This window comes from Macrotis lagotis, chromosome 2 (genome assembly GCF_037893015.1).
Source record: "Macrotis lagotis isolate mMagLag1 chromosome 2, bilby.v1.9.chrom.fasta, whole genome shotgun sequence".
Classification (NCBI taxonomy): Eukaryota; Metazoa; Chordata; class Mammalia; order Peramelemorphia; family Peramelidae; genus Macrotis; species Macrotis lagotis.
Window position 1 is genome coordinate 34,359,731 of NC_133659.1, and position 14,187 is coordinate 34,373,917.

At 59.4% G+C, this 14,187-nt stretch overlaps 1 protein-coding gene across 6 annotated transcripts in view; it reads right to left on the reverse strand.

The window, feature by feature from the left end:
• Window positions 1–14,187, reverse strand: part of PTPRF (protein tyrosine phosphatase receptor type F) — a 77,127-nt gene that overhangs the window by 34,084 nt on the left and 28,856 nt on the right. For all 6 annotated transcript variants that reach the window (XM_074221638.1, XM_074221636.1, XM_074221634.1 and 3 more), the window contains exons 7-8: window positions 8,150–8,260; window positions 191–460 (exon numbers count right to left, since the gene is read on the reverse strand). In XM_074221638.1, the coding sequence (XP_074077739.1) occupies window positions 191–460; window positions 8,150–8,260 (381 nt within the window). The remainder of the gene's footprint in view (window positions 1–190; window positions 461–8,149; window positions 8,261–14,187) is intronic.

Genomic DNA, 14,187 nt, shown 5'->3' on the forward strand with positions numbered 1-14,187 from the left:
AAAATCTTCAACAGAGCCTTGGGGTTCTCCCTCACAGACCTTCCAGACTAATATCAATAGGAGACACACACACCCACCCACCCAAGGAGGAAGAGAGGAAAGACTGGTCCTAATCTCCTTCTCATCTGTTTCCAGCCCTCTCTTGCTCCATCCCATCCTGTCCCGCGGCCCCCGGCCCAGCCCAGCTGACCTTTGACGGTGATCTGGGCAGTGGCTTCAATCAGACCCAGGGAGGAGATGGCCACACAAGTATAGTTGGCCGACTGAACGATGTTGGTGAGTTCTAGAACATTTCGGCCGACAGGCATCTCATCTTCCCGGGTGAGCTCCTCAGCCCCAGCCATCCACTTGACATAAGGCATGGGTGCTCCCACTGCTACGCAGGTCAGGTTCACGCTGCCCCCGGGCATCACCTCATGGTTACTGGGGGGTATGGAGAAACGGGGAGCCACCCGGCGCACTGCAGAAAAAGAGGGGCCCAAGAGACTTGTGGGCCAGGCTGAGAAAGGCCATTGTACCCCCAAGTTGCTTCACTTTCCCCCAGATGCCACTCATTGCCCTGGCAGCCTCAGGCCACACAAGTCATCTGCTCCTCAGGGCCAGTCCCAACCTCCTCAGGCCTGTAGGGCCCTCCTAGAGGCTTGTACTTAGAGGTAAGGGAGCCATCATTCGGAAGGGTGGTGTCAATGGACCTCCAAGTCCTGCAGGACCACCCAGGGAAAGCAATACTCTGAGGTTTGGAGATCCCATTGAGTTCCACTGCCTCCTTTTTTATAAATAAAAAAAACTGAAGCCCAGAGAAAGCAGGGGGCTTGCCTGAAGTCCCATAGCTGGTAAGGAAGAGAGCCAGAACCTGTGCCAACCGCCTCCCCATAGCAAGAGAGGAGCCCTGGGTACAGCCACTTCCGTGGCTTCTTTCAAATGAACCAGGCAACCGGCCAGATGGAGGAGGCCTGCAGCTCCAGGGGCCCCATACCACGAGCTCCTGGGGGCCAGTGGTCTGGCCAGGAGTGCGGTGTGAAGGGCTGAGCGGGGCTCAGGGTACCCTGGGTGGGGACCCTGCTTTAGACCAGCCCACACAGGCTGGAAGTGATGGGAGGGGGTGGGCTCAATGGGCATGATGATGGGTTTAACATGATGGAGGGGGTGGTTCCGGGCATGGGGGGGGCACACCCTAAGCCTCTCAGGGAACAAGGCTTGGGTTTTAAAATCAGAAAAAAGATTTCCTGGATCAGAAGCTGTCCTGAGGTGCTCGGCCCGGGGACATGACCCTGCCCTTCCCCCCTCCCTGCCTCCAAAGCCAACATGACATGTCGCCCCCTTCAGCATGCAGGAGATCCAGGCCAGACTGGCAAGATGGGGAGCGGCCAACAGGCATGGCCTCAAGGATGGCTGAACGAGTGGGCAGACAGGTCGCAGGTCCGGCAGGCGGGAGACAAGACTAGAGAGCCAGGGGCACAGGCAGACATGCAGAGGGAACTTCCAGAGCTACAGGGAAGGGCTCCAGGCCCTGGCTGGCCCAGGGGTCATCCTCTCGGGCCCCACCTCCTACAGCAGCCAAACCGACCCTCTTTCTGACTTGGGAGCCTTGAGGCCTAGAGGCCCCACCCCCAGCCCCTCACTGCTGCTCTGGACCCCACAGGGAGGGTGGCTGACTTACAAGAGTGCGGCCTGTCCCTCAAGGAGCTCCAAATCTACAGGCTGGGGGGTGGGGTGGGGGTGATTCTTCGACATCTGAGTCGACAGAATCTCTCTGAAGGGAGACCTAAGTAATGGCCAGAGCAGAATGCTAACGACCGGGAGAGAGGCTCTGAGAAGGAAGGCATTGCCGGGCAGGGAGCGCCTGGAGTTTCAAACCCTAGGCCCCTGAGAGCACAGGACTGGAAGGACAGGCTCCTGGAGGCTGGACCCTGGTGGAGCCACATAGCCCTTCTCCCTTTCCTGGCCCCAGGGCTCCTGGAGGCCAGTCCATGAGCTGCCCTGTCCAGCCCAGAGTCCAACAGCTTGGAGTCTGGAATCTGGCGCCCAGCTTGGCCAGGACCTGGCCTGGCACGCCCACACTTAGTACTCTACAGCCTTCTGCACCCTGTGCCTCAGCCTGTTCTCCACTCCTGGAATGCTTCTGCCTCAACTCTCCAAGCTCAGCACCATCCCCAGGGAGGTGGTCAGTGACCTTCTGGACCTGCAAGGCCTGCCAGCAAAAGCTGGACAACCACTTATCCAAGATGCCAGATATGAGAGTTGGCTCCGGGGGTTGGCCTGGGTGTTTTTAACACACTCGCCAGCTCTGGGAAAGGGGACTCCCAGTGGGGACAGACCCTCCTGGGCCCCTGCAGCTCTGTGGGCAATGTTCAACTGGGTCAGGAGGGACATAAAGAATGGTTTCCTATCCCTCTGACCCCAAAAGCCAGTCCAGGGCTGGGTGCAGAGGGACGCCCTCAATGGTTCATGATCCTGACCAACTGGCTGGGAGCTCAGAGGAGTCTCTGCTGCTGGCAGGGCTGGGCATTTCCTATCGGGATGGAGAAAACCGGGGAGGGCAATCTTTCTGGAAGCCGAGGTCACGGCCAGGCTTGGGGCCAGTTGGACCTTGGAGTACCCCATGAGGCTTAACCTTCACAGAGGTCACCAAGGTCAGGGACTGGGGATGGGGCAGCCCCTTTCATATGGGAACTGTCTCCTCAACCTCCTCTCCTCAGTTTTTGACACTGCCACCTGAATCTGACCACAGGCCCCATAACTCCCCTCCTCTCAACTGGGGGCCCTGACAGAAGGCTTGGCAGGACTCTCCAGAAGGACTGACTGATAGCCCCCAAGAGAGCCTGGCCCTTAGGATCCCCAGCCCCACTGACTCTCCTCCAGGTAGCCTCCATCGCCTTCCCCTGCACTCTTCTCAGCTCTGACCCGACATCCCCACCACGTCCAGGCCTTAGTCAACTTAGGTCAGACGACTGCCAAGGGTCTCCTTCCCCCTTCCTTCCTCCTCATTTAGTGGCCTCCTAGAGCATGGGAGTTGAGACCAGCTGGGCTAGGAGGGCCCAGGATCCCCCAGACTCATCTGCTTCTGAGTCTTCTCGCATGAGTTGCTGAAGCTCAGACAGTTTTCCCCATCAGGCCCTGTCATTTTGGGGTTCAATTTCAGCCAGGCCTCCTATGGTCTACTTTCTGTGCCGACAACTACCATGAAGTGGGGCTAGGGGGGCATCAGCACTCATAGAGCGACAGCTAATGGAGAGGGTGGAGGGGGCCCGCCCTGCCAGCAGTCTGTTCACTCTCCCAAATTTCTCTGATGAAAATACCACGTTAAGGCAGGGGAGGGGAGGGACCCGCTGCACCAGGTCCAACCACCTCTGATAAATAACCTTGTAGCTGCCATCCCCACCGGCAAGCTAATTAAACTCCTAGGCTGAGCAAAGCCGGGAGCCATAAGATATAATTACCGGGGCCAAACAAACCCTGGGCAGCCCCCTGGCATTGAGAAACCCGGCTCTGCCGCTCACTAAGTATGTATGCTTTGGTTGTTCTCCAGCAGCCACCGAGACTGGCTGGGGAGGGGGGGTCAGGCCTGTGGGCCGCCTCTGCCGCGGCCCCTGCCTCCCTGCTGCTAAGCCCCGTCAGCAAAACCGAGGCGGCGAGTGGCCCAGGAAGGCCTGAAACCCGAGCTGAGCCAGAGCTCTCTGCCTCTGCCTCTCCTGGACAGGCTCCATCAAGCTCTGGCAACACAGTCCCCAGAGAACAGGCAGAAACCCAGCCAGCCCAAGGGCTCAAGGGAAAGGGCCTGCAGCATCCAAGAGGGACAGACGGGGAGTCCGGCTCTGGGACAAAGAGACCTGGGTCCCAGGGTGGGCTGCCCCAGCAGTCGCCCTGAGGGGCCCGGGGGACTGCTGCTTCTCTCTGGGCCTTGGGTTCGGCGGTGGGGGCAGGGCCAGCTCAGTAAGTTCTGTCTGGAGCCAGAGTCAGAGCCAGCCTGGCATTTTAAGAGGAAGCTGACCTTAGGAGGCACAGCCCAGAGCATGCACAGTCCCCAGCCCTGTCTAGGTGCATGCAGATGTCACGCAGGGGAGTGCCCATCGCTGCACCTATGCATGTGGGCATGCGGAGGCAGAGGAGGTACAGGGCAGGGGGCCTTCAGGCAATGGCAACATGCAAGGTGTAGGGGGCAGGTGAGGAACTGGCGGCCCCCCCCCCGGACCTGGGCGCGCCCAGCTGGTCCTCGGGCCCTAGGCCAGCGGGCAGGGGGCCTCGGGGTGGCTCCCCCGACCCTGCTGTCGATGGAGAGATAAGAAGTGAAAGAGACCAACCTTCTCGCTGATCTGAGAGATGAGAGTTTGGGTTGATGGCAGAGTGCGATGAGGATGAAGAGGGAATAAAAAAAGACAAGGAGAAACACAGAGAGAGTAAAAACAGACCAAGCTTCAGCTGTCCACACACCACGAGACAAGACAGACAAGACGTCCTCCTGCCCGCCCCCACCCCACGTGCTCACACGCACACACATGGCCGGCCTGCGCCTCGCACACACAGACTGGAGACTCATGGAGAACGAGGTGGACGGGCCAGGGCCCCTGCGAACACTTGAGGCAGGAGCTGGGTTGGGGCGCTGTCCCTGGGGGACAGAGGAAGGTCCAGGGGGGCACCCCTGGAGCATGGCCAGGCTGGCGGCAATGAGGAGGGAAGGAGGCGGGGGCCCTTCCCTCCACCCAGAAGGGTCCTTCTGGGTCTCTACACTGAAGAAAGCTCCCTGGGAGCCTGGCCCACCTCCATGAAACTGTGGGGCCACTACCTGGGAGGATGCAGAAATCCCCACCCCCACCTCCAGCCTCTCCCTCCATGTGCAGGAAAAAGAGAAGAGCTCATCGTGCCCGACGCCACACCAAAGGCCTCGCTGGCAGTGACCTCACCCAGGCTCAGCTCCCAGCCCAGCCACTGTAACTGGAGCCCAGCTGGGCCTGTCCAAGGGGCAGGAGAGAGGGAGCCTGGGAGGCGGCTGTAACCATGGGAAGTCTGACTCAGGACCCCCACGTCGGGAGGGGAGGTGGCTTTGAGACCAGGGGATGGTGGAGGGGGCTGGGACTGGCTTGGGGAAGCTCTGAGGCCTCCAGAATTGCCACAGGGCAGACGAGTCAACATTTGAAAAAGGGCACTGTGACCCCTACCTGTCCACGGGCCAGGGCTCTGAGGCTGAGAGAAGCAGAGGGAGACCTGGCCTGGGCATGAGGCGGAGGCTGGCAGGCAAAATCAAGGCCAAGGTCCCACACTGTCCTCCAGACCGGAGCGTGGGGTGGGGCATCTCCAGACTCTGGGCCTTTGCTAGGGTATCTCCCCGCTTCCCATCATGCTCTTCAAAGTCCCAGCTCTCTTTGGAGCTTCTTCAGGGGCCACCTTATCCTCCCCTCCCTGGTCCTGCATTTGTCAGGCCCGGCTCCCTCCCTCCTCCAGTCCTTGTCTCCCTGGGCACAAAAACCTGCTGCTTGAACCCCCAGATCTCTCCCCCGACCCTGCCACAACCCAAGGGCAGGTCTACACAGAAAGCAGGAAGGAAGGGGGCAAGGGGGGGGCTCCCCCATCCCTCCAGGTCTGAGCAGCCCTAGTCACCACCCCAGTGGCCTCCCCAGCCAGGGAGGTGAATATGGAAAGGAAGGTGGGCTGCAGGCGCCACTCACAATGATCCCAGGCCTGCTGCGTGTGGAACAAGCACAAGAAGGAGAATAAGAGCAAGGAGAAGGGCGTCAGGGCCCCGGGTAGAGAAGGGAGACGGCAAAGAGCTGCCGGGCGCAGGGGAGAAGCCAAGAAAGGCTCTGCGGGGGCCCACAAGGTGGGGAAGGCTGGCAAACATCCGAGATGCCAAAGCAGCACCCAACAGGCTCTAAGAAGATCAAATTCACTAAGGATGGAGCTAAAAAAGTGACTTCCCAAATATGGGTGTGGGGGGGGCTCTGGTCAGACACTAGTTTGTCTGACAAAGATCAGGCTTCAGTGGACCTCAGTATGACTGCTGAGGGTGGCAGCTGAAAAGTTTAACTGAGAGGCTCTGGGTCCCATGATTCATTGGCGACAACACTGATCTCTGGGTGGGAGAGGGTCCCAAGGAGGGCACATCTGGAGAGAAGCACAGAAAGGAAGTAAAGACTCAGGCATATAGCGTCTTACAGTATCTGCAGGGCCAACCCGGGGTGGAGGGGCTCCAACCACGAGAGCTGCCCCAGCCAGGGGCAAGTGGTGATCACTCTGTCGCTAGAGGAATGCTAGGGTGGGTGCTGGTTCCTGAGACTCTGCCTTGTCTCTCTCTCAGATGCCATGATTCTGATTAGAAGACACGTGAACTGGGCTTTGATGGGGAGGGGTGAACCAGGGCTGGCAGCAACACAGACACGTGAGACAGTGGGAGCCCCCATCCCTGAGGCCCTAGAGCTAGGACAAGCTCCCCTTGGAGAAGGGGCCACGGCAGGAAGGGGTCAGGTGTGACCAGTCAGAGGATGACAGAGGGTTCAAGAGTTTGGATACGATGGAGACAGGTGCCCTGCCCCCCCCCCCCCAGGCTGAGTCACTCTAGCGGAGTCTGGTCCTAGAGGACGAGAGTGGGAGACGCCGCTGCTTGAGGGAGCTTGTGCCATCTGGAAGAATCAGCTCAGAGAAGAAAGTCAGAGGGAAGAGCAGAGAAGGGCCCTCTGGGCACTTGGAGCAAGGAGGCCCTGGGCCCAGGAGACTGATCACTGCCGGCGCCAGGGAGAGCTGAGGGGTCCAGAGGCCATCCTGGGGCTAGGTCATGGGCCCAGAAGTCCACGCAACACCATGAGGAGGCTCGTTGCAGCAAGTCCCATGCTGGGGAGGCTACCTCCTGGGTCACATTTGCTGGGACAAGCCTGTGTTTTCCCTAGGGCCAGGCAAGTAGGGCCAGGCTGGGCCCTTCCAGGGATGGAGTGAAGCTCTCCAAACGGGCTGGGGAGCAACAAGATAGATGAGCTGCAAAGACGGAGGGCAGTGGGCTGAGGTGGCAAGCTCCCCATCCTTGGGGGTGCTCACACAGAGACTGGAGGCCCACTTGTGGGGACATGGCAGGCATGGAAAGAACTGAAGTCCTCTGGGTGTCACTTTTATGGCCTTCTTCCTGTGGCCAGAGAGGCCTAGTGCTCCCCCTCCCCCCCTCATGCTGTGCCCCAGGGTCTCTGACAGCGGTCAGGGAGCTTGTCTCTATAGGAAAGGTCATAGCAGAGAGGGTGACCATCTGCCTGTGGTGAGCCACAAGAGGAAGAAGGCATATGTGAGAGAGCACGGGATCCGCGAGCAGATGCTGAGCCCAAAGGTGTTGCTCTGCCACCCCTGGCTGCACACCAAGGGCAAACAGATACAGGTCCTACCAGGAGCCCCCACTCTAGAGGGGAGCCGCACCACAGTCAGTAACATGGGTCAAGGAAAAGGGTCTGAATGTCGAGCTGAGCATCGTGGACTCGCTCCTGCAAATGATGCGGAGTTGGGGACTTGACTGAGGAAGGGGAGCGAGGCTGGGCCCAGGTGCTAGTAAAATTCCTTTGGTGGTTGAGCGGAGGCTGGTCCAGAGGCGGCAAAGGCCAGGGAGACAAGAGGGGCCCGTGTCGGATGAGGGGGGCATCACAGAACAGGAGGAGGAGACCCATGGGGCGTGGCTGGGGCAGGAGGCCACAGTGCCAGGAGACAGGGAGCAGCCCAAGAGGACAGCCTGTCTGGAGCAGCCTGGCCAGGGCCTGGGGGGCCTCTATTTTGGGGTCCTGGCAAAGGAGCCCCCTTGTCCACAGTGGACTCAGCCTGGAAGCAGGAGGAAACGTTTCCCAGAAAAAAAAAACCTTTGGGGAGTGGGCACTGGTGGGCATCCCACCAAGGGGTAGTCGGGGGGGTGGCCACAAGTGCTGGCTCCCCCACACCCAAGGGGAGCAGCCTTGTCTAGACCTGCCCATGACCATTCTGCACCAGCTGCTAGCTGCTCCCAGTCATGAGCAGGGTGGGGTCATGCCCACCGAGGCCCATCTGGTCTGCACTCCTCCCCAGCCCCAGGACCATCTCTCCAGTCCTGTTTAGGCTGCAAGAAGGGTCTGGGCCAGGGAGCACGGTGCCAGCAAAGTTCTCCCTGGGGGAGCCAGACAACAGGACCAGGAGACGCACGAGGGCTCCTTACCTCTCACGTAGAGATTCGCAGGGGCTGAATAGCGTGTGCCTGCCGAGTTGGTTGCCACACACTCGTACTTGCCCTGGTCTGACTCCTCACTGTTCTCAATCTGCAGGGCTCCTGTGTGTAGAGAAGAGACATAGCCAGAGGGTGAGGGTCACCCAGGTCAGGACTGGGGGCACTGCCGGAGAGGCCCAGGTATGGCCAGCCACAGAGCTGAGGCCCTGGGGCAGGCTCCCCTGAGATGGCAGGAGGGAGCTTCAATCCTACCTCTGACCTAACTAGTTGGGCAGCCCTTCTGCTCTTGAGCCTTAAGCCCCACATCAGTACAAGGGTCTGGGGGTGACTGCTGACTCTGAGGGCCAGCATGTATCCTGAGTGCAGGGGCTGGCTGAGAACCCTGCCCCTTGGTGGGGGGGGGGGCGGGGAAGACCAGGCCCCAGTCCTTCCCCTAGGCCCCTGCTCCTCCAGCCCCCCTCGAGGACCTCGGCAGCACTAATGGGCTTCGACCACGACCCCCTACATAATTCAGGAGGCCAAATGGAGGCTCCAGCCTGAGCCTGGGTCTCCTGGGAAGGGAAGGGCAGGGCTAGAGGGGGAGAAATGGACTGGATCCCATGCTCTCATGAAATAAAGATGATGGTCTGGCTCCTACATCCACCCTGTGCCTCCAAAGCACAGGGCTTGGCCACTCCTTCCCCAAAACACCAGCCCTGAGGCTGTGAGGACCCCCCCCAGTCAGAGACCTTCTGCTCACATCACAGGGAGGGAAAGGACTGTGAGAGGTGGCAGGTCAGCTGGCCCCAAGAGAGGAGGAGGAGGGAGAAGGAAGCATTGCCGAGGATGAAGAGAACACAGAGGTAGTCCAGAACAGTGGAGCCACGTGAGCGCCCCTCACACACATATACACAAAGATGCCTCTGCTTGAAGACCCCAGCACCAGGGAGCTTCCCACCTCCCAGGGAGGTCTGCACCCCTCTGGGACAGCTGAAGGTGAGGACAATATCAAGCCTCAAGCTACTGCCAGGGGCCAGGTGGGCAAGACATGCCACCTGGCTGACTCCTGGGGTCAAGTCCATCCCCCCACTTAGCAGACCACACCCTACAAGAGCTTTTTAAGAGTCCTGGGCATCTTCCACGCTGGTGCGGTCTTCCTGCCTCTCTGGTGCTGGCAGTTTCCTGGATGCTTCAACGATGCCCAAGGAGACTGGGTGCACAGGCAAAGGGGGTTCCAGGGATTCTGGCTGGCTTGGAGCAGCGGTTCCTCTCTTGGGATCCTCTGGGCCTGCTTCCTGGACCTTGTGTGGGGTCCTCCTCACTTTTTTCCCCTTCAGAACCCTTAGGACCTGGAACCCGTCCACCATCCTGGTTTAGTTTTGTCAGGGCCAGTCGCCCTAAACTTCAGCTCTGCTCTGGCCCAGGCCACCCTGCTGGCCTCCAGAATGCCTTTCTTTTTTAAAATTTTACTTTAGAACTTTATTTCCCACCAGTTACAAATAAAAACCATTTTCCTTTCATTCACTTCTAAAACGGAGTTCCAAGTTCTTCCCCTTCCCTCCCCCTCACTGAGGTGAACCATCAAAGTCCTATTTCTCCATTGGTCTTGCAGTAAAGGAAGACTGACCAAATGAAAACAATCCCAAGAAAAACAAAGGTGAAGCATGCCGTCTTCTTTCAGATGGCCCAGGACCGTGGACTGCTCAGGACAGCAGCACTTGGGGTCCACTGCCAGTGCAATATGACTGTTCTGGGGGCGACTCTGCCCTGGTTCTGCTCATTTGGCTAGGCCTGAGTCTTCTGGATTCTTCTGAGAGCATCCTGCTGGTCGTTTCTTATAACCCAATAGCATTCCCTCACAAACACACAGAACCTCTTGTTCAGCCATTCGAGGGGATGCCTTCCTCCACAATCATCTGGGGGGCTGGGGTCACCATGCCCGGGTGCCCCACCTGATGTTTCATCTTCCTCCTCCAGGCCCCAGTGCCCCCCATCCCCATATCCTGCCCCAACCTCTTCTCCACTGCCAGTAATAGCCCTGGGACACAAGGGGCAGATAGGGAGGAGCTTGGGATCCAGGGAGGGGGTCCTCCTGAAGATGCTGGGATGGTGGACCAGCCGCCTGGGCAGCAGAAGCGAACCCGCTGGGGAACAAATGGTACGAAGCATACTGGGGATTGGTCCTCACCAGCAACCAAGGTGGGCTGGTTGGTGAGAGCCCCCCCACCCCAGACTGGGAGCTCCCAGAGGCAGGTCTGGCGCTCTCCCCTCCTTTGTATCTTCTGCCACTGGAACTAGGCTGAAACATGGTGAACTTTGGAGGCTGAAGAAATGACTACGGATTCAAGCCAAGGAGTGAGGAGAGGAGAGGACAGAGAGGTCAACACTTCCTCCACCTCGGAGAGGAGGCTGGGAATGGGGGAACCCAGCTAAGGCAGAGCCCTGGAGGCGGGGTCTGGGCTGCCTCTGGCCTCTGTCGGCTGTCTCCCAGGCCCTGCCCAAAGGTATTCTCCAGGTGTGGCTGATGTAGACTGAAAGGGCCAGGGCAAAGTTGCACACGAGGGGCACTCAGGGCACCACCATGTGCCTGGCTAGTCCACACCATAGCCCCAGACCTTCCCATCATAAGGATGCTTTGACATCAAGAAGCTTCCCCAAAGCAGTGGGGTGCCAACTCAGAAATCCGGGAGTCCCGTGGTTTTGGAGGATGGGCAAGACCACCAGTCAGGAATGGAGGGTACCCCAGGCAGAAGGAGCAGCCAGAGCAAGGGCAGACGGGAGATTGGGCCCTTGACCCTTGGCAATAGGGAGCAACTGAAGACTTAAGCACAACACAAGAGTGACATCCTCCTAGGCAGCAGTACCAGAGCACAGAAAGGACAGCCTGCACCCAAGAGCAGGGAGCCACTGCACCGTCTGGTGGGGAGATGTCGGGCAGGAGCAAGGGGCAGGCGGGAGAAACTTTGGAGGGGCCCAGGCAGAGTGGGCATAAGAGGCGACAGAAGACCCAGAAAAACCCTTAAGGGAACAATGAGGCAGAGGAGACACTGGAGAGGAAGCAGAATAAGCAAGATAACTGGCAGGAGCAGGGTCCCTGGGAGGGGCTGGACATCTAGAGCAGGGGAGGCCTTCCCATGGGGCAAGTTAATGAGAATGCCAAAGGAGGAAAGCAAAGCTAGACCTTGGGGTGCCCTTGCCCTGGGGGTTGTGATGAGGAATCCGCAGAATGAGGCCCAAGATCAGCCCGAGGGCTTCAGGGACCCCAGACAGAGCAGGGGCTGCGAGAGACACCACAGAGTAGAGCACTGAGCCTGGAGTTTAAGTTCAGCAGCTACTCCCCAGCTGTGTGACCCTGGACAAGTCTTTCAACCTCAGTTTCCCCAACTGTAAAATGGCCTCACAGAGGCGAGACTGAGCGCAGAGCCAGTGTGCAGTTAATGTTTGCCCCCCCTCCCTTTCTGCCTCTGCCCTCCCCTCCTCCCCCTCTGACCAGACTGCCCAGGACCCTGACTCCTTGCCTGCTGATGTGGTGCAGCCCTGGGCTCTGGCCCGGGAGTAGGGGTCCAAAGGTCCAGAGCTGGCAGGAGGGGGAAAAGAGGCATTGAGGCATGGACTCTGGAGTCCACGCCTAGGTCCCGGAGGAAGGACTCTGGGGTCCCCAGGACTGAGAGGCTGCAGGAGGTGGCAGCCAGGGGCCCTTGGGGGAGCAGGGGCAAGGCCTCGCCTCTGCAGCTCTCCCACCAGTCCCCTCCCCTCCCCCCCCCAACAAGGCCATCATTCACTGGGATCCTTGCTTCAGCCTGAGGGTCCTGAGCTGGCAGCCTTCTCTCCTCCTGCCAGGACCCTGGCTGACTTACCGTACCAGAGGCGCTCAGGGGGACAGCAAGCTGGGGAGGCCTGGGCTCAGGCCAGCCCCAGTGTCCCAACACCTCCCCCCCCTCCCCATGACATGGACAATGAGCTGTGGGACAGAAATGTGGTGTTTCAGGTGGGGGAGTGGGATGGGGACAGCTGAGCTGAGATGAGAAGTGTAGACACTTGACCTGGGGGCCATGACCCCAGCCCCCAACAGGCCAGGCCCTAGACTCTTTGTCTCTTGGCAGACAAACCCAGACCCAAATGTGGTGCTCACTATAGGGGGAGTGGGGAGAGGGCTAGGGCCAGGCATGCTCTGCTAGACTGGGGTCAGGGTCTCCAGTGGTAGGGCTTGGGGAGAGGGCCTACACTGGGGCAGGGGGGGGGGAACAGAGGGAAGGCCTTGGAGCTGAGGAACAGAAGAAAGCCAGCCACAGGCTGGGGGGGGGGGGGTCCTGAGGGAAGGCCAAACAGAGCCCACTGGACCTGGCCCAGGTCAGGACCAGGGAGTCATCGGGGCAGGGGACCCTAGGCAGCTTCTAGGCCCTTCGGGTTTCCTCATCTGCATGTGGGGCACTAAGACTGGTCAGGCTGCCTCCCTGGGACGCAGGCTGGGCTAGCCTGGGAGGCCCAGCCGTCAGAGCTACCAGCTCAGATCCTCTGCCCCCTCACTGGATTCTACTGACTGGGGGGGGTGGGGGGTGGAGAGGAGTCCACAGGAAATACGAGGCAGAAAGAATTAACACAAATGGGTGAGTGAGTGTAGACCCGGGGCTGGAGCAGGCACCGGTGATGAGGGTGGACAGTAATGGAGTGACATACAGGCGGTGTGGCGTGGGGGCGTGGCATGGCGTGGCGTGGCACAAGGCCACAGTCCGCACTCTTACCTCTGATCGGTGAGCCCCCTGGCCAGGTTATGTGGATGCAAATAAGATCAGAGAGAAGTGTTAGTACAGAAAGGAACCAGGGTCAGTGAGGCAGGAGCCCCGGCCACTCAGAAAGGTGAGTGGACAAAAGGGAGAGGGGGTTGAAATGAGATAGATGGCCTGGGCATGGGGAGGGGGAGGAGGAGGGGCCCCTGGCCAGGAGGGTCTGCAAGGACTCAACCTTCCTCCCTCTCACCAGAACTGACCATTTCCTGCTCAGCCTTTCCCCATAAATGACCACACCTCAGACACGGCAACGGCAGACAAAAACAGCGGGAGGAAGAAAAGAGGGGAGGGGAGGCCCTGCTAGGAGCCCTCAGAGAATGTTGGAATGGGGCTCCACCCCAAGTCCGAGGGTGCCCTGCTCCCCAGAGGGGCGGGTGAACGCTAGAAGACTAAGAGTGGCTGGCTCACAGGAGCTACCAGTCTAAATCCCTTTAGAGATTGTTTGGAGGGTTTCCCCTTTTTAACAAGCTGTATAAAATGCACCCCAGGGGGATGGGAGTGGGGATGCAGAAGGGAACAGAACCAGGTGTCAGCTGAGGCTGCTTCACTAGTGGCCATGTGGCCCACGTCAAGTCCCTGACTCTTGCTGGGAGTGCTGCCCCGGATCCCAGGACATCAGGGATCCCTGTCCTAGGACTGGGTGTGTCCTGGGGACTCTTCTTGGGATCCCCTCACTCCTGAGAGCTCAGGTAAGCCCTGGCTGGACTGAGGGGAGGGGTGTCACCAAAAGAAGCACCCACTGCAGAGTCTGCAGACTAGATCCCACTGAACATGGAAGCAAGGCCAGCGACCGTGGCTGACCTGGGGGCCCTCTGGGGCCACCTGGCCTGCAATAGGGCAAAGACAGACAACAGTCTCCAAAGGAGAGACACAGGTGACAGAAGGGTCCAACCACTTGGGGAGGGGGCTGCATCGGAGATCAATTGAGGCTGCAAAAAATCACTTCCCAACAATGCAAATTATTCCACAAAAGCCTGGGCTGTCCTGTAAGGTAGTGAGCTCTCCATCATGGAAGGTCTCCAAATGCTGGCTGGCTGGTCACTTCTATACAGGGTCAGATGGGTTCTCGCCACATGCTCCAGAGGGCTCTTCAGAATCTGAACATTCCAGGGATCTGGATGTGTGGCAGAGGCAGGGTGGTGCGGCAAGGAGGCCGGGTCTGAATCCTGGCTGGACACTGGATCCCAGGGTGACTTCAGGCAAGGTCTGGTGAATAGCCACAGCCACTTTTCTGCTTTGCTTCTAAGGGGCAAGTCAGGAGCC